Genomic DNA, 18,490 nt, shown 5'->3' with positions numbered 1-18,490 from the left:
GGTACTTGGGGATAAATCTTGTATAGAAAGGAATTGGCCAAGATCTTACTCTTTCTGTTCGATAAGTGGGAAGAGTACGGTAACGACTGTTAAAGATTTCTCACCATCGCTCGAATTATCAAGAAGCACAACAGACATTTCCCTGCAGATGGAATCATTGACTTGTGCAAGCTGTCTCGAAATTCACTTGTTTGTAACTCAATTTAAAAAATAAAAAGCGTCCTCTTTGAACTGAGAATCATTGACTTGATGTACAGGAGACTCATCTAAATACTAAACTTGGTCTGTAGTTTGTATTACAGTATCAGTAACAGAAGATTGGATACATAATTGATATAAAATGTTTAATTTTGAAAAATTACTATCTGTAACCTTAAGTATATGAGTTCTCTCCTGCTCGAGTTAGCTGATCATCCTTCATAAACTTAGGGTGTTAGTACTTGAGAATATTGTTTGAGTTACCCCAAACTATAATTCTGTAGCTTATTACTGATTCGAAGTAGCTGTAACATTCGAGGGGCGTGTGAAAAGTCCGTGCAAAAATAAAAACTACTTAAGAGTTTGGAGTAAACCTTTTTTATTTTTCTACCTAGTCTCCTTTTGGAATTATACACTTCGTCCAACGCTGTTCTAATTTGTTGATCCCTTCCGAAGAATAGGAATTGTCCAAGTCTGCAAAATAGATATTAGCTGCGGGAATCACCCCCTCGTTTGAATAAAATCTTTGTCCTGCCACCCATTTCTTCAAATTGGTGAACAAATAATAGTCCAAAGGAGCCAAGTCTGGAGAATAGGTAGGATGTGAAGGGAGTTGTAATCCTATTTTCATTAATTTTGCGACCACTACTGCTGAGGTGTGTGCTGGTGCATTGTCGTGATGGAAAAGGACTTTTTTGCTGTCCAATCGCCGGCGTTTTTCTTGCATCTCGGTTTTCAAATGGTCCAATAACGATGAATAATATGCATCTGTAATCGTTCTATCCATTTCCAGATAGTCGATGAAGATTATTCCTTGCGAAACCCAAAAGACAGTCGCCATAACCTTTCTGGCTGAAGGAATGGTCTTCACCTTTTTTGGTGCAGGTTCTCTCGTGGTAACCCATTGTTTAGATTGTTCTTTGGTCTTAGGAGTATAGTAATGCATCCATATTTCATCCACAGTGACGAAACGACGCTTTTAAGTCCTATGGATTCTTCCTGAACAGCTGCAAACAATCCTTGCAACACTTCACACGATTCCGTTTTTGGTCAAGCGTGAGCAATCGCGGAACCCATCTTGCGGATAGCTTTCTCATGTCCAAATGTTTATGCAAAATATTATGTACCTGTTCATTCGAGATGTGCACAGCACTAGCAATCTCATGCACCTTAACTCGTCTGTCATCCATCACCATGTCATGGATTTTATCAATGATTTCTGGAGTCGTAATCTCCACAGGGGGTCCAGAACGTTCAGCATCACTTGTGCCCATATGGCCACTCTGAAAATTTTGAAACCACTTGTAAACTGATCTAATCGAAGGTGCAGAGTCACCGTAATGTTTATCAAGCTTCTCTTTAGTCTCCTGAGGCGTTTTGCCTTTCATAAAGTAATGTTTATTCACCACACGAAATTCTTTTTCGTCCATTTTTTGACAATCACTCGATTTCCTTAATTCTCACGAATGCCAAACACAAAGAAATTGACCAATATGGCTGAAACTTGGTGTGCTTCCTTCCAAAGATGGTACTGACTAAACATGACCTCGTTATGCGCCGGTGGTGCCATCTCTCGGACTGCACGGACTTCTCAAATGCCCCTGGTACTACTTTCCTCCTGTTTGGGCTGTATGTATTCTGTCTCATCATGGCATATACCAGGCTGTTTAATTTGCGAAGTATAGTGTATGCCAAGTCCATAAGTTTTTATCAAGTTCCATTCCACGAATTTCCCAGTGTTTACTTCCTGCACATCCGTGTTTTTGTGACGGCTTTGAACATATAAGTTTGCTTGTTTTACTTTAGATTGCATTGACAGAATTCAATGTTTAGTTTTAAGTAGTCTAAATTAAACAATTTAATTTTTCAGGATTTTTATGACAGTTTCAGAAATTTGGTTAGCTCTTTTAGATTCAATTATTACAAATGTCACCTGCAAATAAATGAGTGACTGTATTGAAGGATAGCTCAATCATGTACAACAGAAACTGATTGGGACTTAATACTGAAGCCTGGGGAACTCCTTGTGAAACAGTTTTCCATTCTCAAGCATAATTTCCTCCCTTTTGCGCTGAACGCAAGATACGACAATTTAACACATAACATAGCACTGTGCCGTTCAGTGAAACGTCGGAACACACCGTTTTGTGCGACGGTGTATGAAGAAACGATTTTTCGGTGACCGCTGTTAACAGAGTAAAGCAAACAATCTTACTGTCACTACGTACACAGTGATCAACGACCCTGTTATCATGCGCTGCGTCAGGAATCAGTGTGCACTGTATTCTCTCCATTGCTGTTTCCTCCCAGTTCACTACATTCAGTGTTTCTTCAGCCTTCTTTATCTCGTCTTCCCATCTGACTCTTGACCTACCTATTTTCTTTAAATAAGGGCAGTGAAAGCTTGCTTAGGAACTCGGTTCTCTGGTTTAAGGATTACGTGACCTGTCCATTGGAGTTGTCCGCTCTTTGGTATTTAATATATTGGGCTGGTTCATGATCTTGTAAATTTCATTCTTCTTTCTTGCTCTCAAAGTACCTCCATCGCTAACCGGGTTCCCGATTTTTTTTTCGCCTTTCTTTATACGTTATAAGCTTATTACAGACTTCAACTATTGTATCCCCCTTTATTTTCGCTGTTTCAATTAATTATTGAAAACTAGTGTATGCCGACATTAGGGACATCTGGTGAACTTACAACACAAACATCTTGTGGCTACTGTACGGCAGCTTGTTTTGAACAGTAGTGCTACTACTGACAACATGACTCGTGCATGTGGTGTGATTTGTATGTATTTGACGATGCTGGTGCTGATTCCGCATTTAACATTTGACGATGCCACTATGGTTGCAGTACATTAGGACTTTGTTTTTATGGAACAGGTATGCCTCTTCATATTTAAAGCGCACAAATGTAAATTTTGTCAGTACTACTTTTCATTATGGTCTATGTATTGCTCTTAAGCTGTATACAGTTTGCGAATGTATTTGTGTTTTTCCCATTTTTGCTGCAGATCTGATGGTGGTCATTAAAGACCGAAACCGGTAATCTGTTACAAAAAGTTTGTGACCATAGACGTAAATTAAAGGGAACTTATTTCTTTCAAATGTTTTTACAGCCTTTGTGAACAATATAGGACAATGGGGTGTATAATGGCATAACAGAAAATTTTCGCAGCTCTGAGGGCATATAGGCATGTGAAGACAGCAGAAATTCTTTCCTTTGCGTCAGTGTCGAAAGTGAAGTTTGTGACTGGGTTGAGGACTTTCCGGTAGGCACGACACAGCGTATTGTCTTGGATGGAGAGGCATCGTCAGATGTAGATGTAACTTCGGGTGTGCCCCAGAGAAGTGTGCTGGGACCCTTGCTGTTCACGTTGCATATCAGTGACCTTGCAGGCAATTATTAATAGTAAAATTAGGCTTTTTACAGATGACTTACTCATCCGTAATGAAGTATTGTCTGAAAGAAGCTGCATAAACGTTCAGTCAGATCTTGATAAGATTTCAGAGTGGTGCAAAGATTGGCAACTTGATTTAAATGTTACAAATGTAAAATTTTGCACTTCACAAAACGAAAAAACGTAGTATCCTATAATATCAGTGAGTCACTGTTGGAATCGGCCACTTCATACAAATACTTCGGTGGAACTCTTTGTAGGAATATGAAATGGAATGATCACATAGGTTAAGTCATAGATAAATCAGGTGGTAGACTTCGGTTTACTGATAAAATACTGGGGAAATGCAGTTTGTCTACAAAGGAGATTGCGTACAAATCGCTCTGCGATCGGTTCTAAAATATTGCTCAAGTGTGTGGTACCTGTACCAGGGAGGACTAAAAGGGGATGTGGAAGGTATACAGAGAAGGGCAGCACTAATTGTCACAGATTTGTTTGCTCCGTGGAAGCGTGTCACAGAGATAATGAAGAAACTCAACTCGAAGACTCTTGAACATAGAGTTAAACTAGGCTGAGAGAGTCTGTTAACAAAGTTTCAAAAACCAGCTTTAAATGATTCTAGGATTATACTTCAACCCCCTACGTGTCGCTCAAATTGGGATCGTGAGGATCAGATTAGATTAATTATACCACTCACAGAGGTATTCAATCATTCTTTTCCATACGTGTGTGGAACGGGAAGGAAGCCTAATGGCTGGTGTAGTGGGACGTCGCTGTTGTTTGCAGAGTATAGCTTGAACATCTCTTCGTCAACTGTGAAGTGCTCTTGCGCATATTTACTTCTGCCTACGTGCATATATTCTGTTTGTTTATTAATGAGTACTCCTGCTTTACTTGTTGGTATAGCGACTATTTTGTTCACCTCCAAAAATTATTTCTCGCTCTCGCTATGTCTTCTGCGTAAGCAAATATCTGAAACCCATAGAACATCCCTAGTCTTCCAGCAGACTTGATATTAGATACCTGATTGGATTAATTACATCTTAGCCTAGATCCCACGTTGAATATATTGAGAACTGACTGCGTCGCTTCTTTTCATTAACGACGAAAACTCAAGACATTGTAGGATTGCTTTCACCTTTCACGTATTTATTCACGTTCGAACATACATGTGTGAAGTATGCGCACTTCGTACGGTTCCCCCCCAGGGGGTCCACAACTCTTTTGTGGACACGTGCGTAGCGAGCACGGGACCCCGAGCTAATGTGGCCCTCCTTCCTTTCCGGGCTGCATACCTTCCTTTTCCGCATCCTTCCCCGTCCCCCATCTTCGCGCTCCCCCCCGCCCTCACCTCTGGCTCTTTCCTTCCCTTTCTCCCCCTCTGGGAGTATGGTTTGTGCCTACGTCCGGAGACGGACGCTCGAAACTGTTCCAACTTCCTTGCTTTCTACACTTACAAGTCTTCGTCCTTCCTCTGTTCTTCTCTTTTCCTTCCATCTTCTCTTTGCCTTTTCTCCGCTGCGGCGTTTGAGACCCCTCTTCTTTCCTTTCCCTTTCTCTTTTTTCCTCCCTGTGCGTGTCTGAAGGCCGACCCACGCACTTCCATGCGTAGCCGGTGACGGGGTAACGCGTAATTCCCCGCCCCGGGTAGAGAGGTAGGACACGTACGTACCCCCTGGTAATGGCCAGGCCCAGGGAGGGGTGATTACCCGAGCTGATACCTTCCGAGAGTGCCGATTGGTCCCTCCGTCCGTTTGTCGGGAGGTGTGACCTGAGGTGTGAACAATCACCTAAGGCGGGAGTGCCCTCAGTGAGGGCCCCCACAAGGGAGGAGCACGCCATCGGAGACGCCGGTAATCATGGGGGATTCTTCCGCAATGGTTTCCTCACCTTCCACTATGTCTGTTCACAAACGTAAGTTCACTGGGTCTCAGCCACAGACAGTTCTTCCATCGTTGCCACAGTTCCTTGTTGTTTCTCGGTCTGACGAAGGTCACGACTTCTCCACGGTCAACCCTTTCATTATTCAGAAAGGTGTCGACGCGATTGCAGGTCCTGTAAAGTCTTGTTCCAGATTACGGAATGGCACCCTGTTGTTAGAAACAAACAGTGCCCTCCAGGCACAAAAATTGCTGCGTACTTCTCTGCTCCACACCTTCCCTGTCCGGGTGGAACCGCACCGTATCTTAAATTCCTCGCGTGGAGTCGTTTATACACGCTCCCTCGATGGATTGTCTGACGAAGAAATTCAGCACTACCTGTCTGACCAGGGCGTAACGGCTGTTCATAGGGTTACGAAAAGGGTTGACACGAACATCATTCCAACCCGCACTGTCTTCTTGACATTTGACAAAGTTCAACTCCCATCGAAAATCAAAGCAGGCTATGAGATAATTTCCGTTCGCCCTGACGTCCCAAACCCTACGCGTTGCTATCGATGTCAGCGGTTCAATCACACCAGCCAGTCCTGTTCCAATCCGGCCAAATGTGTTACGTGTGGCAAGGATGCCCATGAGGGTGCTTGTTCGCCTCCATCCCCTCGCTGCATCAACTGTATGGGTGACCACGCTGCTTCCTCTCGAGATTGCCCCGTTTTTAAGGACGAAAAGCTCATCCAGGAAATAAGAGTGAAGGAAAAGGTGTCGACCTTTGCTGCTCGAAAATTATTCGCCAGTCGACAGCCCACCGTGCCTCAGACAGGCAAATACAGCACTGTCCTTGCTTCTCCTCGGCCAACAAAGGAGGCGGCCACACAGACTTGCGACCTCACCTTTAGTGCCACGGCCGTCAGATCGGCCAGCACAAAGATTGCCCGTTCAACCTCACCATTTTCGCCTGCCCACTCTATGGCTCACCCTTCGTCGGGTTCTGCTAAATCTCGAGCCCAAAAGTCGGACACCAAGTCTTCGAAAAAAGAGCATACTCGTGAAGAGTTTTTACGTACCGCAACTTCACAACCATCGGTTCCTCCTTCATCTAAACATCATACTTCCAAGAAGGCTACGAAGAAACCCAGTTCCTCTCCTTCTCCGCCAAGGCGTGTCCCATCTACAGCACCACCTGGCGGAAATCGCCCTCGGCCATCTTCTGTGTCGCCGAGGCGCACTGCTGGTGGCCGGTCAACCAGCCGATCACTGTTGGCAGGAGCTGCTCCTGACCAACCTATGGATCAGGATCTTCTGCCTTCGGCTGAATGCCATTCCATGCTGTCGGTCGCAAGCTCTGAGCAGTCGTTGGGTTGACAGCACCCTTGGTCACAATCCTCCATTTTCTGTTCACCCTATGTCTATTATCCACTGGAATATCCGCGGCATTCGAGCCAATCGGGATGAATTGTCGATCCTCTTACGATCCTACTCGACGGTCATCTTCTGTCTTCAGGAAACAAAGCTGCGTCCCCATGACCGCTTTGTTCTCCCTCATTTTCAGTCCGTCCGATATGACCTCCCCTCTGTTGAAGGCACTCCAGCCCATGGAGGACTCACGATTCTTCTCCATGATACTCTCCATTATCACCCAATCCCCTTAAACAGTTCCTTCCAAGCTGTCGCCATCCGTCTTTCCCTTTCTGGATACACGTTCTCTCTTTGTACTGTATACATTCCATCGTCCACACCAATGGCACGAGCTGATCTCCTTCATCTTCTTGGTCAGCTTCCACCCCCCTATTTGCTGGTTGGGGACTTCAATGCCCACCACCCGCTTTGGGGATCTCCACATCCTTGTCCACGTGGCTCCCTATTGCTAGACGTCTTCCACCAAGCGGATCTAGTTTGCCTCAACGCTGGGGTCCCCACATTTTTGTCTGCCTCCACGACAAATTTATCTCATTTGGACCTTGCGATCGGTACTGTTCCGCTAGCTCGGCGCTTCGAATGGTTCGCCCTTGATGATACACACTCGAGTGACCACTTTCCATGTGTCCTTAGACTGCAGCCTCGACTGCCATATATGCGCCCGCGACGCTGGAAGTTTGCCCAAGCCGATTGGACACTTTTTTCGTCCCTAGCGACATTCGATGACCGTCGCTTTCCCAGCGTCGACGATGAGATCACACATATTACGGACGTTATTCTTACAGCTGCGGAACGTTCAATACCACGCACCTCCGAATTGCCCCGGCGCCCCCCAGTTCCTTGGTGGAACGAGGCATGCCGTGACGCAATACGTGAGCGGCGACGTGCTCTTCGCATTTTCCGTCACCATCCTACTTTGGCCAACTGTATCCACTATAAGCAGCTCCGTGCGCGATGCCGTCGCGTCATCCGCGATAGCAAGAAGGCAAGCTGGAAATTCTTTATTAGTCTCTGGGCTCACTGTCGCGCATGATACCTTAGTGGACCCCGTCGCAATTTCTAACTCATTGGGTCAGCACTTTGCTGAGATTTCGAGCTCTTCAAATTACCCGCCAGCGTTTCTCCCGAAGAAACGTGCAGCGGAAGTGCGACATCTTGCTTTTTCCTCTCAAAATCGCGAAAGCTACAATACTGTTTTCTCCATGCGGGAACTCCAACATGCACTCTCTTCTTCTCGCTCCTCCGCCCCAGGCCCGGATGGTATCCATGTCCAAATGTTGCTGCATTTATCAACCCATAGTCTGCGTCACCTCCTTCGCCTTTACAATCGAATTTGGACGGACGGTACTTTTCCCAGACGATGGCGGGAAGCTATCGTCGTTCCCGTTCCGAAACCTGGAAAGGACAAACATCTCCCCTCTAGCTATCGCCCAATCTCTCTCACGAGTAGTGTCTGTAAGATTTTGGAGCGTATGGTGAATTACCGTTTAGCTTGGTGGCTGGAATCCCGCAGTCTTTTAACACCTGCCCAATGCGGATTCCGAAAGCATCGTTCGGCAGTTGACCATCTTGTTGCTCTCTCCACTTATATCATGAACAATTTTCTCCGGAAACGCCAAACGGTAGCAATATTTTTTTGATCTGGAGAGAGCATACGATACCTGTTGGAGGACAGGCATCCTCCGCACACTGTTCTCTTGGGGCTTTCGAGGCCGGCTGCCCCTTTTTCTTCGCGAATTTATGGCAGAGCGCACATTTAGAGTGCGGGTGAACACTACTCTCTCCCGTACTTTCTCCCAAGAAAACGGGGTACCCCAGGGCTCCGTGCTGAGTGTTGTACTGTTTGCCATAGCTATAAATTCAATTATGGATTGTCTCCTTCCTGATGTCTCGGGCTCCCTCTTTGTGGACGATTTTGCGATCTACTACAGCTCTCAACGGACCAGCCTTCTTGAACGACGTCTTCAAGGATGTCTCGATCGCCTCCACTCTCGGAGCATCGAAACCGGCTTCCGTTTCTCACCCAGTAAGACCGTTTGTGTTAATTTTTGGCGACGTAAGGAGTTTCTTCCACCCTCATTACATCTAGGACCAGTCAACCTTCCGTTTTCGGACGTCGCTAAATTCTTGGGTCTTATGTTTGACAGAAAATTGTGCTGGTCCTCCCACGTTTCCTATCTTTCGGCTCGCTGTCTGCGATCGCTTAACACCCTCCGTGTCCTGAATGGTACCTCCTGGGGAGCGGACCGAGTGGTCCTTCTCCGCCTCTATCGCGCCTTAGTGCGCTCGAAATTGGATTATGGAAGCATAGTCTACTCCTCTGCTCGGCCGTCTCTTCTTCGGCGTCTCGACTCTATCCACCACCGTGGATTACGTTTAGTGTCTGGAGCTTTTTACACTAGCCCTGTGGAAAGCCTTTATGCTGAGACTGCTGAACCTCCGCTGTCCAATCGGCGAGCAGTCCTTCTGAGTCGTTATGCTAGCCATCTGTCTTCCATGCCTGCTAATCCAGCCCATGACATTTTTTGCGACGCCTCCTTTGATGTAGGGTATACAGGCCGCCCCTCCTCCCTACTACCCCCGGGAGTCCGCTTCCGTCAACTGCTCCATTCTCTTTCCTTCCGCTTTCCAAAAACCTTCTTGACAACTTGGGGTACAGCACCGCCTTGGCTCCGTCCCCGGATCTGCCTGCTCCGTGACCTTTGTCGATTTCCCAAGGATGGTACCCCTACACTTGTTTATCGTCGGGCATTTGCTGCTCTATGTGCACAAATGACGGACGCCACATTTATTTACACCGACGGCTCGAAAACATCGTTAGGTGTAGGGAGTGCCTATATTGTTCGCGACACCCCAAATCAATTTCGGCTTCCCGACCAGTGTTCGGTGTTTACTGCGGAGCTTTACGCTGTTCTCCAGGCTGTCCACTACATCCGCCGCCATCAGCGGATACAGTACGTAATCTGCTCAGATTCTCTCAGCTCTCTCCTCAGTCTCCAAGCTCTTTATCCTGTGCACCCTCTGGTCCACCGGATTCAGGACTGTCTGCGCTTGCTCCACCTGGGGGGTGTCTCGGTGGCGTTCCTCTGGCTCCCGGGACACGTTGGTATCTGTGGAAATGAGGCGGCCGATATTGCAGCCAAGGCTGCAGTCTCTCTTCCTCGGCCAGCTATTCCATCGATTCCTTTCTGCGATCTACGGAGCGTTTTATGTCGTCGTGTTGTTCATTTATGGCATGTGCATTGGTCAACACTTCCCCATAATAAATTGCGGGAAGTGAAAGCTCTTCCTTGCGCTTGGACCTCTTCCTCCCGAACGCGTCGTCGGGAGGAGGTAATTTTAGCTAGACTCCGGATAGGGCACTGTCTTTTTAGCCATCGACATCTTTTAAGCGGCGATCCTCCCCCACTCTGTCCCCACTGCTCTCAGCTGTGGACGGTAAGACACCTTTTAATTGAATGCCCCTATTTTAATCCGTTACGCGCCCGTCTACAGCTATCGCCTGATCTATCGTCGATTTTAGCAGATGACAGGCGCTCAGCCGACCGCGTTCTCCAGTTTATTAGTGCCAGTGAAATGACGTCAGTCATTTGAAGCTTTTTTTGGGGACAACCAACCGCTTTCTGTAGTGGATTTTTAAGCCTTCCTTCTGCTTTTAGTTTCTCCAATTTTATGACTTTGTTCCCATTGCTGCTGGTTTTCAATTTCGGTTTTTTTACTGTTTCCTAAGTCACGGGCTGGGCGCTAATGACCATAGCAGTTTTGCGCCCTAAAACCAAAACGGAAAAAAAAAATTCGTACGGTTCTGTATGAAATTGTACCATGTACTCACGTCACGCTATTTGATCCTAATTGTGCCACATCGCTATGTGAGAATCAGAGGAGCGTAATTCCGTTTCAGCGATTTTACAAGAGAGATGAAGAATATATTTTTAACAAGTAAATTTCGTGTTTCAGTGACGTAAGACAAATTATAGTGGAAAAATGTCTACACCGCTAAAGAATTCACTTAAAAAGCTACGAGATGATGTCTTCAAAAATAGTCCTCACTGGTCCATCTTTATTGTTTGACACAGTGCTCAGGAGATACGTCATTACGATTTTTAGCGAATCAATCTAAATAGTGGTTTTGCACTTCAGAGATATGCACTTGGTTAAGAAAATATAATAGAAAAAATAATTTAGAAATTAAAAACAGATAAATTCTTATTAAAATAAAATACCAGTGAATTTGTGTACCAGTGTCACCACTGAACATTGAGTTTCTCACTTACATCACAGTCCACGCCACCACGGACTGACTCTTCAGCCCTCTCTTCTTGAACGCTGCCGGCCGTTGTGGCCGAGCCGTTCTAGGCGCTTCATTCCGGAACCGCGCGACTGCTGCGGTCACGGGTTCGAATCCTGCCTCGGGCCTGGATGTGTGTCATGTCCTTAGGTTTGTTAGGTTTAAGTAGTTCTAAGTTCAAGGGACTGAAGACCTCCGCTGTTAAGTCCCATAGTGCTTAGAGCCATTTGGACCATTTCTTGAACGCTTTTGTAAAATGCGTGATCTGTTCCATGACAATGCAGGAGCAGTAAAAAACATTGAGGCCTTTTATTTTCTCTACCTGAAATTTTAATGCTCCATGGTAATTCAGTTCCATCTGGAAGGCTGTATCACAATCGTCTTTTGAATTGTTGATCATGGAAATGTTTGGGTAAGATGGGGATTAAAATCACATTTGCAATACTGAAGCTGCCACCTTAAAGGCATCGTACTTTGTTTCCTTCACTGTAAATTTTCGTTTGTGCCAGCCGTTCTTTCTGCATAGAAGCATTGCAGGTGACGGAGAACAAAACAACAGCATGACCATCTGCAACCTGCTGGAATTTCTTAAATACGCTCGATGCTACTTTAATCGATCCACGTTTAGCCACACCTTCATGCCATATGCTATTTCTAGCTTTCCTGGTATCAATATTGCATCCTATGAGATGATATACAGTTACTCGTATTTTGTAGAAACTGGTCTTAGCTGGTATGTTTGGACAGTACCTTACAGGGTCTAGTTCAAAACCCCAAAGTCGCGATGTCCTTCTTCGAGACAGAAGAACGTAATCGCCAATACGTCTGTGTGTCTATAAAATGACTTCGGAACTTGGAGATACGCAGCACCTTATTCTCGCCACGAGAAGAGAGAGATACATCGTTTTGACAGAACAAACTGTTGACTACAGTGAAAACGTATGTTAAAAAAGCCGAAAATCACGTACTTCGAGACATGTTCCTCTGCCTCTTACATATAAAATTACTTGTGGATATGAATCTTGTTACGCTGGAGGTGCAAAATAAAACTGAGGTGGTACGTATCCCAGCTCCCATTCGTAGCCCATTCATTACTCTCTACAACTTGACTGCCTGCTACCGCTTCCTCCAGGGTGAGCTTAAGCAGTACACATGATAGTGCATCTCCCTATACTAATGCAGTTTCTATAGAAAAGGTTGAGTATGCCCCTCCAGTTAGTAATATCGCTCATGATTCACTCGTACCTACTCAAATCATTTCAGTGAGTTTACTTAGGATTCGGAACTCCTCCAACGTTTAAAGGGGCCTGCACACGTTCAATATTTATTGACAATACTGGTTTGTCAAACCTTCAGTACAGTGAAGTGAACTCACACCATCAGTAATACGTATTGACAAAATTGTCGGTTGACAACACGGTTTTTCAAAGTTAAGACGCCGAACACCCAAAAGAGGGCCTGGCTGGAATTATATTAGATATTACTTATAAGCAACAGAAAACAACGAAGAAGATGAAATGTGTCAGAGAGTGGTTGAAGACAAGAAGCGACTGGTTACACGGTAATTTACTGACCAAAATCAGAGCTACAGATCCGAATGATTTCATAAATTATTTGCCGATGAGTCCTACATCGTACAAGAAGTTATTGATGTTGATACGATACAAAATAAAAAAAGCAAAATACGTTAATTGGAGAGGCAATCGCATTGTATGAGATTGCTGATGTCAGGCGGGTCATCCGAATGCTCTTAACTTCATCAGACGTAATTAGTAAAATCGTATGGAAACTTGTGAAGCAATAATATGTAACTCTCAAGCATAGTCCAGGCAATTAACGTGGAACTTTTTGTCTTGTGATAATTTGGTGAAACTGACATGCATTTCGGAGACCCCTTACTAGTCATAGCAAATATATGACACATTTTTAGAAGTTGATGCGTTTTACCAAATTGCTATGTAATTCACCAACCTATACTATGTGTTCGAATTAATAAAGTAAACGGGGTCATAGGGAACAGTCTGTGACCAACCTAAAGTGCTATACGCAGTGTTTATCCTTTCATATGCCTATTAAAATTGTACTGTGTTAAGGCTACTTGAAAAAATTGAACCTGACGTATGATATGCACAAGGTGAATTGAAAATGTAAGTAGTGTGGCTGGTTCATGGAGCTGTGAACATCTGAATGGAGAATATTGTCAAACTGTCAGTACTTGACTTCTCACGTTCAGTATGTATTGACAATACTGAGAATATTTTGAGGGCCATCAATACTGATTGCAATATTTCTAGTATTGACAATATGTTAACACGCGCCCTCAGACGGTCAGTTTAGTGACGGTTTGACAATATTTTTGAACGTGTGAGGACCCCTATGTGGGTGAACACTGTCGTAAGCTCTTTGAAAATCTATGAACACTACCTGGACTTCCCTGTCTCGCTCTCAGTATGTCACAAGAATTTGCCTAAGAGCACTGTCTTTCAGAAAGGTTGTGGCGCAAGTACTTAATGATGCACAACAGACCATAGCGCAGCAGAGTATATAAGTGAAACTGTTGCGCCAATTTGTAGCTCGTAAAATGTGGTTTAATGAAACAGAATTACTTCGAATGTATACTTCACATATCGAAAATACAGTTTTTATGTTCTTAATTTACTATTTCCACTATTGTAAACTTACTGGAGAATCATTCTCATGTAATCCTAAATAGTGTCCTTACTTTTAGTTAAAAACAGCTACCGGAACGGTTAATTTCCCGCCGAAAAACTAATGCGGTACAAGGAATGTGACATACTACGCGAGGTGGCACAAAATGGCTCTGAGCACTATGGGACTTAACGTCTGAGGTCGTCAGTCCCCTAGAACTTAGAACTACTTAAACCTTACTAACCTACGGACATCACACACATCCATGCCCGAGGCAGGAATCGAACCAGCGACCGTAGCAGCAGCGCGGTTCCAGACTGAAGCGCCTAGAACCGCTCGGTCACAGCGGCCGGCGCGGTGGTACACTGGACTCCCATTCGGAAGGACGACCGAGCGAGGTGGCGCAGTGGTTAGCACACTGGACTCGCATTCGGGAGGACGACGGTTCAGTCCCGTCTCCGGCCATCCTGATTTAGGTTTTCCGTGATTTCCCTAAATCGTTTCAGGCGAATGCCGAGATGGTTCCTTTGAAAGGGCACGGCCGATTTCCTTCCCAATCCTTCCCTAACCCGAGCTTGCGCTCCGTCTCTAATGACCTCGTTGTCGACGGGACGTTAAACACTAACCACCACCACCACCACCACCACCGGAAGGACGACGGTTCAATCCCGCGTCTGGCCATTCTGATTTAGGTTTCTTGTGATTTCCCTAAATCGCTTCAGGCGAATGCCGGGATGGTTCCTTTCAAAGGGCATGGCCGACTTCCTTCCCCGGCCTTCTCTAATCCGATGGCACCGATGACCTCGCTGTTCGGTCCGGTCCCCTCCCCTAAAACATCTATCCAACCGACCAGCCAACCATCAACATTACGTTTACGTGCGACATATCTTCCGAAAGACGAACGCCGAACTTCGTTTTTCGCTGTCATGTTTACATGTTAAGGTCTGAAGCAAATTTGCTAGCCCAATTAAATACGGGATTCGGAAAACAACTGATCCGGTTTCTTATTGTCAACACAATCCTTATTTCACTTTATTTAAATATTACGGGTAGACAGCTTCATGCCCAGTTTGTGCCTGTCTTCACTGCGCAACAAGTCCATATTAACCGAATATTCCAAAAACAAGACGTAACTTGACAATCCAAGCATGTTTCAAAACCCACTGCGTTTACATGGGAGCGCAAATCGATTGCGGAATTGGAAAACGCAACTAGAAGCGAATTTCCAGAATCGATTTTGAAGTGTTTACATGACCATCCAGAAGCGGTATTAGGAAATCGGTCTACGTAATCCGGCGTTGGGAAACCCATGTAAACGGGATAACAGTGTGCTTCATGTGCCACATGGGTAAACCGCCTCCGCATGTCTGGTGGGCGGGAATGTGCACTTTGTTTGTGCGAGCATGTGTTGCTCTCCTGCCCACATGTTACACATACGTACCGGTTCTGTTGCAGCATGCCCTTCATGGGGGCAAAGTCAGCATGACAGTCATTTCTCTGAATAATCTAAGAGTTGTGGGTCCTCACTGACACAACATCGCCTGGTTTAATTAGGCAGCATTTCATTACATTTGTTCTACTTTTACTGATATTCTTCTTATACTCTTTTGAACATATTACGCTATTGTGGTCTTCAGTTTGCACTCATCAACAGTCCAATATCGGTGTTGATGGGCGCAGGTGAGGCAGAATGCTTTGTGTCGTTCAGTCATGAAGGGTACACGAGTGGGCCTTTGGCTCCGAAAGCCCATATCGATGGCGTTTTGTTGACTTCGCACGCTGACACCTGCTGATGGCCCATCATTGAAATCTGCAGTAATTTGCACAAGGCTTGCACTTTTTTCTCGTTGAGCCATTCTTTTCAGTCGTTGTTGGTCCCATTCTCGCAGGATCTTTCTCCGGCCGTAGCGATGTCGAAGATTTGGTGTTTTACCACAATCTTGATATTCACGGTACAGTCGCTAAACGGTCGTATGGCAAAATCCCCACTTCATCGCTACCTCGAAGATGCTTTGTCCCATCGCTCGTGCCCCTACTGTAACACCACGTTCAAACTCCCTCGAATCTGGATAATCTGCCAGTGCAGCAGCAATAATCGATCTAACAACTGCACGAGAGACTTGTGTTATATAGGCATTGCCGACCGCAGCGCCGTATTCTGCCTGTTTACGTATTTCTGTATACGCGCTAAAATGAAAAAAAAACTTATGTTATTAATATTATATAAACTAAACAGCGAATTTACTTGCATTTCATATACGAGGCCTGTTCAGAAAGTAAGCTCCGATTGATTGCCAAATTGAAACCACAGTGAACATCAGAAATGTTTTACTTGTAACAATTAGCTACACCTTTCAGCTACTTCTCTACGTAGTCGCCGTTCTGACTTGGACTTTTGTCATAGCGTTGTACCAACTTTTCAATAGCCTCATCATAGAAGGCAGCCGCCAGTGCTTTCCGCCAATTCTCCACGCTGGCCTACACCTCGTTGTCTGTGTCAAAATGTTGTCTTCAAAGACAGCGGTTCATGTGACCAGAGATGAAACTCAGGGGGAGACAATTGCGGACTGTATTGTGGGTAATCTCACATTTCCATTTGAAAACGATGCAGGAGCATCTTCATTGCCCCTGCAGAATGCGGCTGAGAATTGTCGTGAAGACGAAACAGCACGACAGTTATGTAATGTTAGCTGCATAGCTTCAGGCGAAATTTCTCACCAGGCCCTCGTACTTGGTGGCAGACACTATTTTCTAGACATCTTTACGCACTCACTGCGAGCTCAGAAATGAGAAGAGCGACGTGATGCTAAGTGGGGCTATACTAGAGACACTACCCAACACATCTGTGCAAAGCTTTATCGGATTTCCATAGTCGTTTCCATTTCGCGACCGATCGGAGCTTACTTTCTGAACGCACCTCGTAGAAGCACCTCTCAATAGCAGGTTATGATTCGATTACTTCAAAAGTGTTGATTACCAGCAGAATAACAACTGCTAACCGAAAAGGCAGACGAAGCACTTCAGAGGTCTTCGGTTGCGCGTAATTTGGATGGCAGGCGATGTGGTTCGGCTGTAAGAGCAGAGCTCGATCAGCGGTCTCGGGAGGACAGACATGTGGACTGCCGAGGTCTGTATCGGTTAAGAACTTAATTGGAAGGTTCCACAAGGTACTGGCACAATTGAAGCTGTGAGGACGGGTCGTGAGTCGTGATTGGGTAGCTCAGATGGTAGAGCGCTTGACCGCGAAAGGCAAAGGTCCCGAGATCGAGTGTCGGTCCGGCACACAGTTTCAATCTGCCAGGAAGAGTCACTTAATTAGCGGTCTCTCATTATCTGGACATGTAACAGATTCTTTGGCGCTTCAGTGAACAATTCTTTCGAAAAAAACCAATGCATTTTTTAACACACCTCTTATGTGGACTTTCTTACCCGCTCCAACGCAGCTGAGTGATTTTGCAGATGGCAGATGTAATGTGTGTGTGTGTGGTGTTGCAGAATCGGGACGGGTGCTGGCGAGCAGCCACGACCCGTACCGGGCGCACCACGCGTGGCTGCAGTGGCACCGCCTGTTCACCTCCCAGGCCGCCGACTTCCGCGGCCAGCAGGAGCTGCTGCAGAGGGCCGCCGAGGGCAACGGTGAGTGCCTGCATTTATATCCAGGGCCGGTTCCACAACATTTTCCACACAGCTGTCACATCACCTGCTGCTCTCCCTCACTGCCCGTCCACCCCCATCAGGAGTACAAGTGGAATGACATCGCCATTACCGAGAGACACGAATACCGCACTAATCCCTTGCTTTTTTTTCCTTTATTGTGATTTCATTCCCCTGCCCCATATGGGCAGGGGAGGGCTGTCAGCGGCACAATCCGCCGCTCTGCAGCCGAGTGACATGACAACTTAAAATAAGAATAAAATGTTACATACATAAGGCGATAAAAAAGAACAAAACACAATAATGGGAGAAAATGGAAGAAAAAATAGACTGACATGGAGACGTTCATGGAGGACAGTTAAAGTCACCAGAAAGTTAAAAAACACAGTTGGCGATTCTTAAAACGCAGAGAAGACACTGAATGGACATGCACAGGTTAAAAGTTGGCCACAGTATTAAAATCACTCCAGAACAACACACTTAAAACCTACTTCGAGCACACACGACGAAGAATAAAACTACCAGGCGGGACCTGCCGAGGGAAAGGTCGGAGAGGATGGAAAAGGAGGGGAGAGCAAGGGACAGTAGGGGATGCGACGGGATGAAGAGAGGAGGGGTGTCAGCGGGTACACAAAGAGTCAGGAGACACGTGGGGCGGGAGATGAAGAGGGAAGACAGGACAGGAGGGAGTGCAGAGACACTGAAAGGAGGCACAAGAGATGGAGGGGTAGTAGGAGGGGGAAGTCGCTCAGGAGGTGGGAGGGGGAGGAGAGGGAGCCCTGAGGAGGAGGCGAGAGGAAGGTGGGGTTAGAGTTGGTAGATGTCAGGGCGAAACTCATCATCCGGGAGGGGTAGACGGTGGAAGTTGCGTTGGGAAAGGAGATGGAGGGTGTGGAGAAGGAGAGAGGGTGGGACACAACGGTAAAGGTGCGGCAACTGGTTGGGGGTGGAGACGAAGGGAGACACCAGGGGGGTGAGGGAATCCCTTGCCTACAGTTCGGTGC

At 46.0% G+C, this 18,490-nt stretch overlaps 1 protein-coding gene across 1 annotated transcript in view; it reads left to right on the top strand.

Annotated features, from left to right (window-relative positions):
- The window catches only part of LOC124552595 (angiotensin-converting enzyme-related protein-like), a 385,045-nt gene that overhangs the window by 301,440 nt on the left and 65,115 nt on the right, over window positions 1–18,490 (top strand). Inside the window, exon 5 of the mRNA XM_047126920.1 lies at window positions 17,328–17,468. Within this exon, the coding sequence (XP_046982876.1) occupies window positions 17,328–17,468 (141 nt within the window). The remainder of the gene's footprint in view (window positions 1–17,327; window positions 17,469–18,490) is intronic.

Source organism: Schistocerca americana, chromosome 10 (assembly GCF_021461395.2).
Source record: "Schistocerca americana isolate TAMUIC-IGC-003095 chromosome 10, iqSchAmer2.1, whole genome shotgun sequence".
NCBI lineage: Eukaryota > Metazoa > Arthropoda > Insecta > Orthoptera > Acrididae > Schistocerca > Schistocerca americana.
The sequence above is the reverse complement of the archived record's forward strand: the minus strand, read 5'-3'. Positions and strand labels throughout refer to the sequence as shown.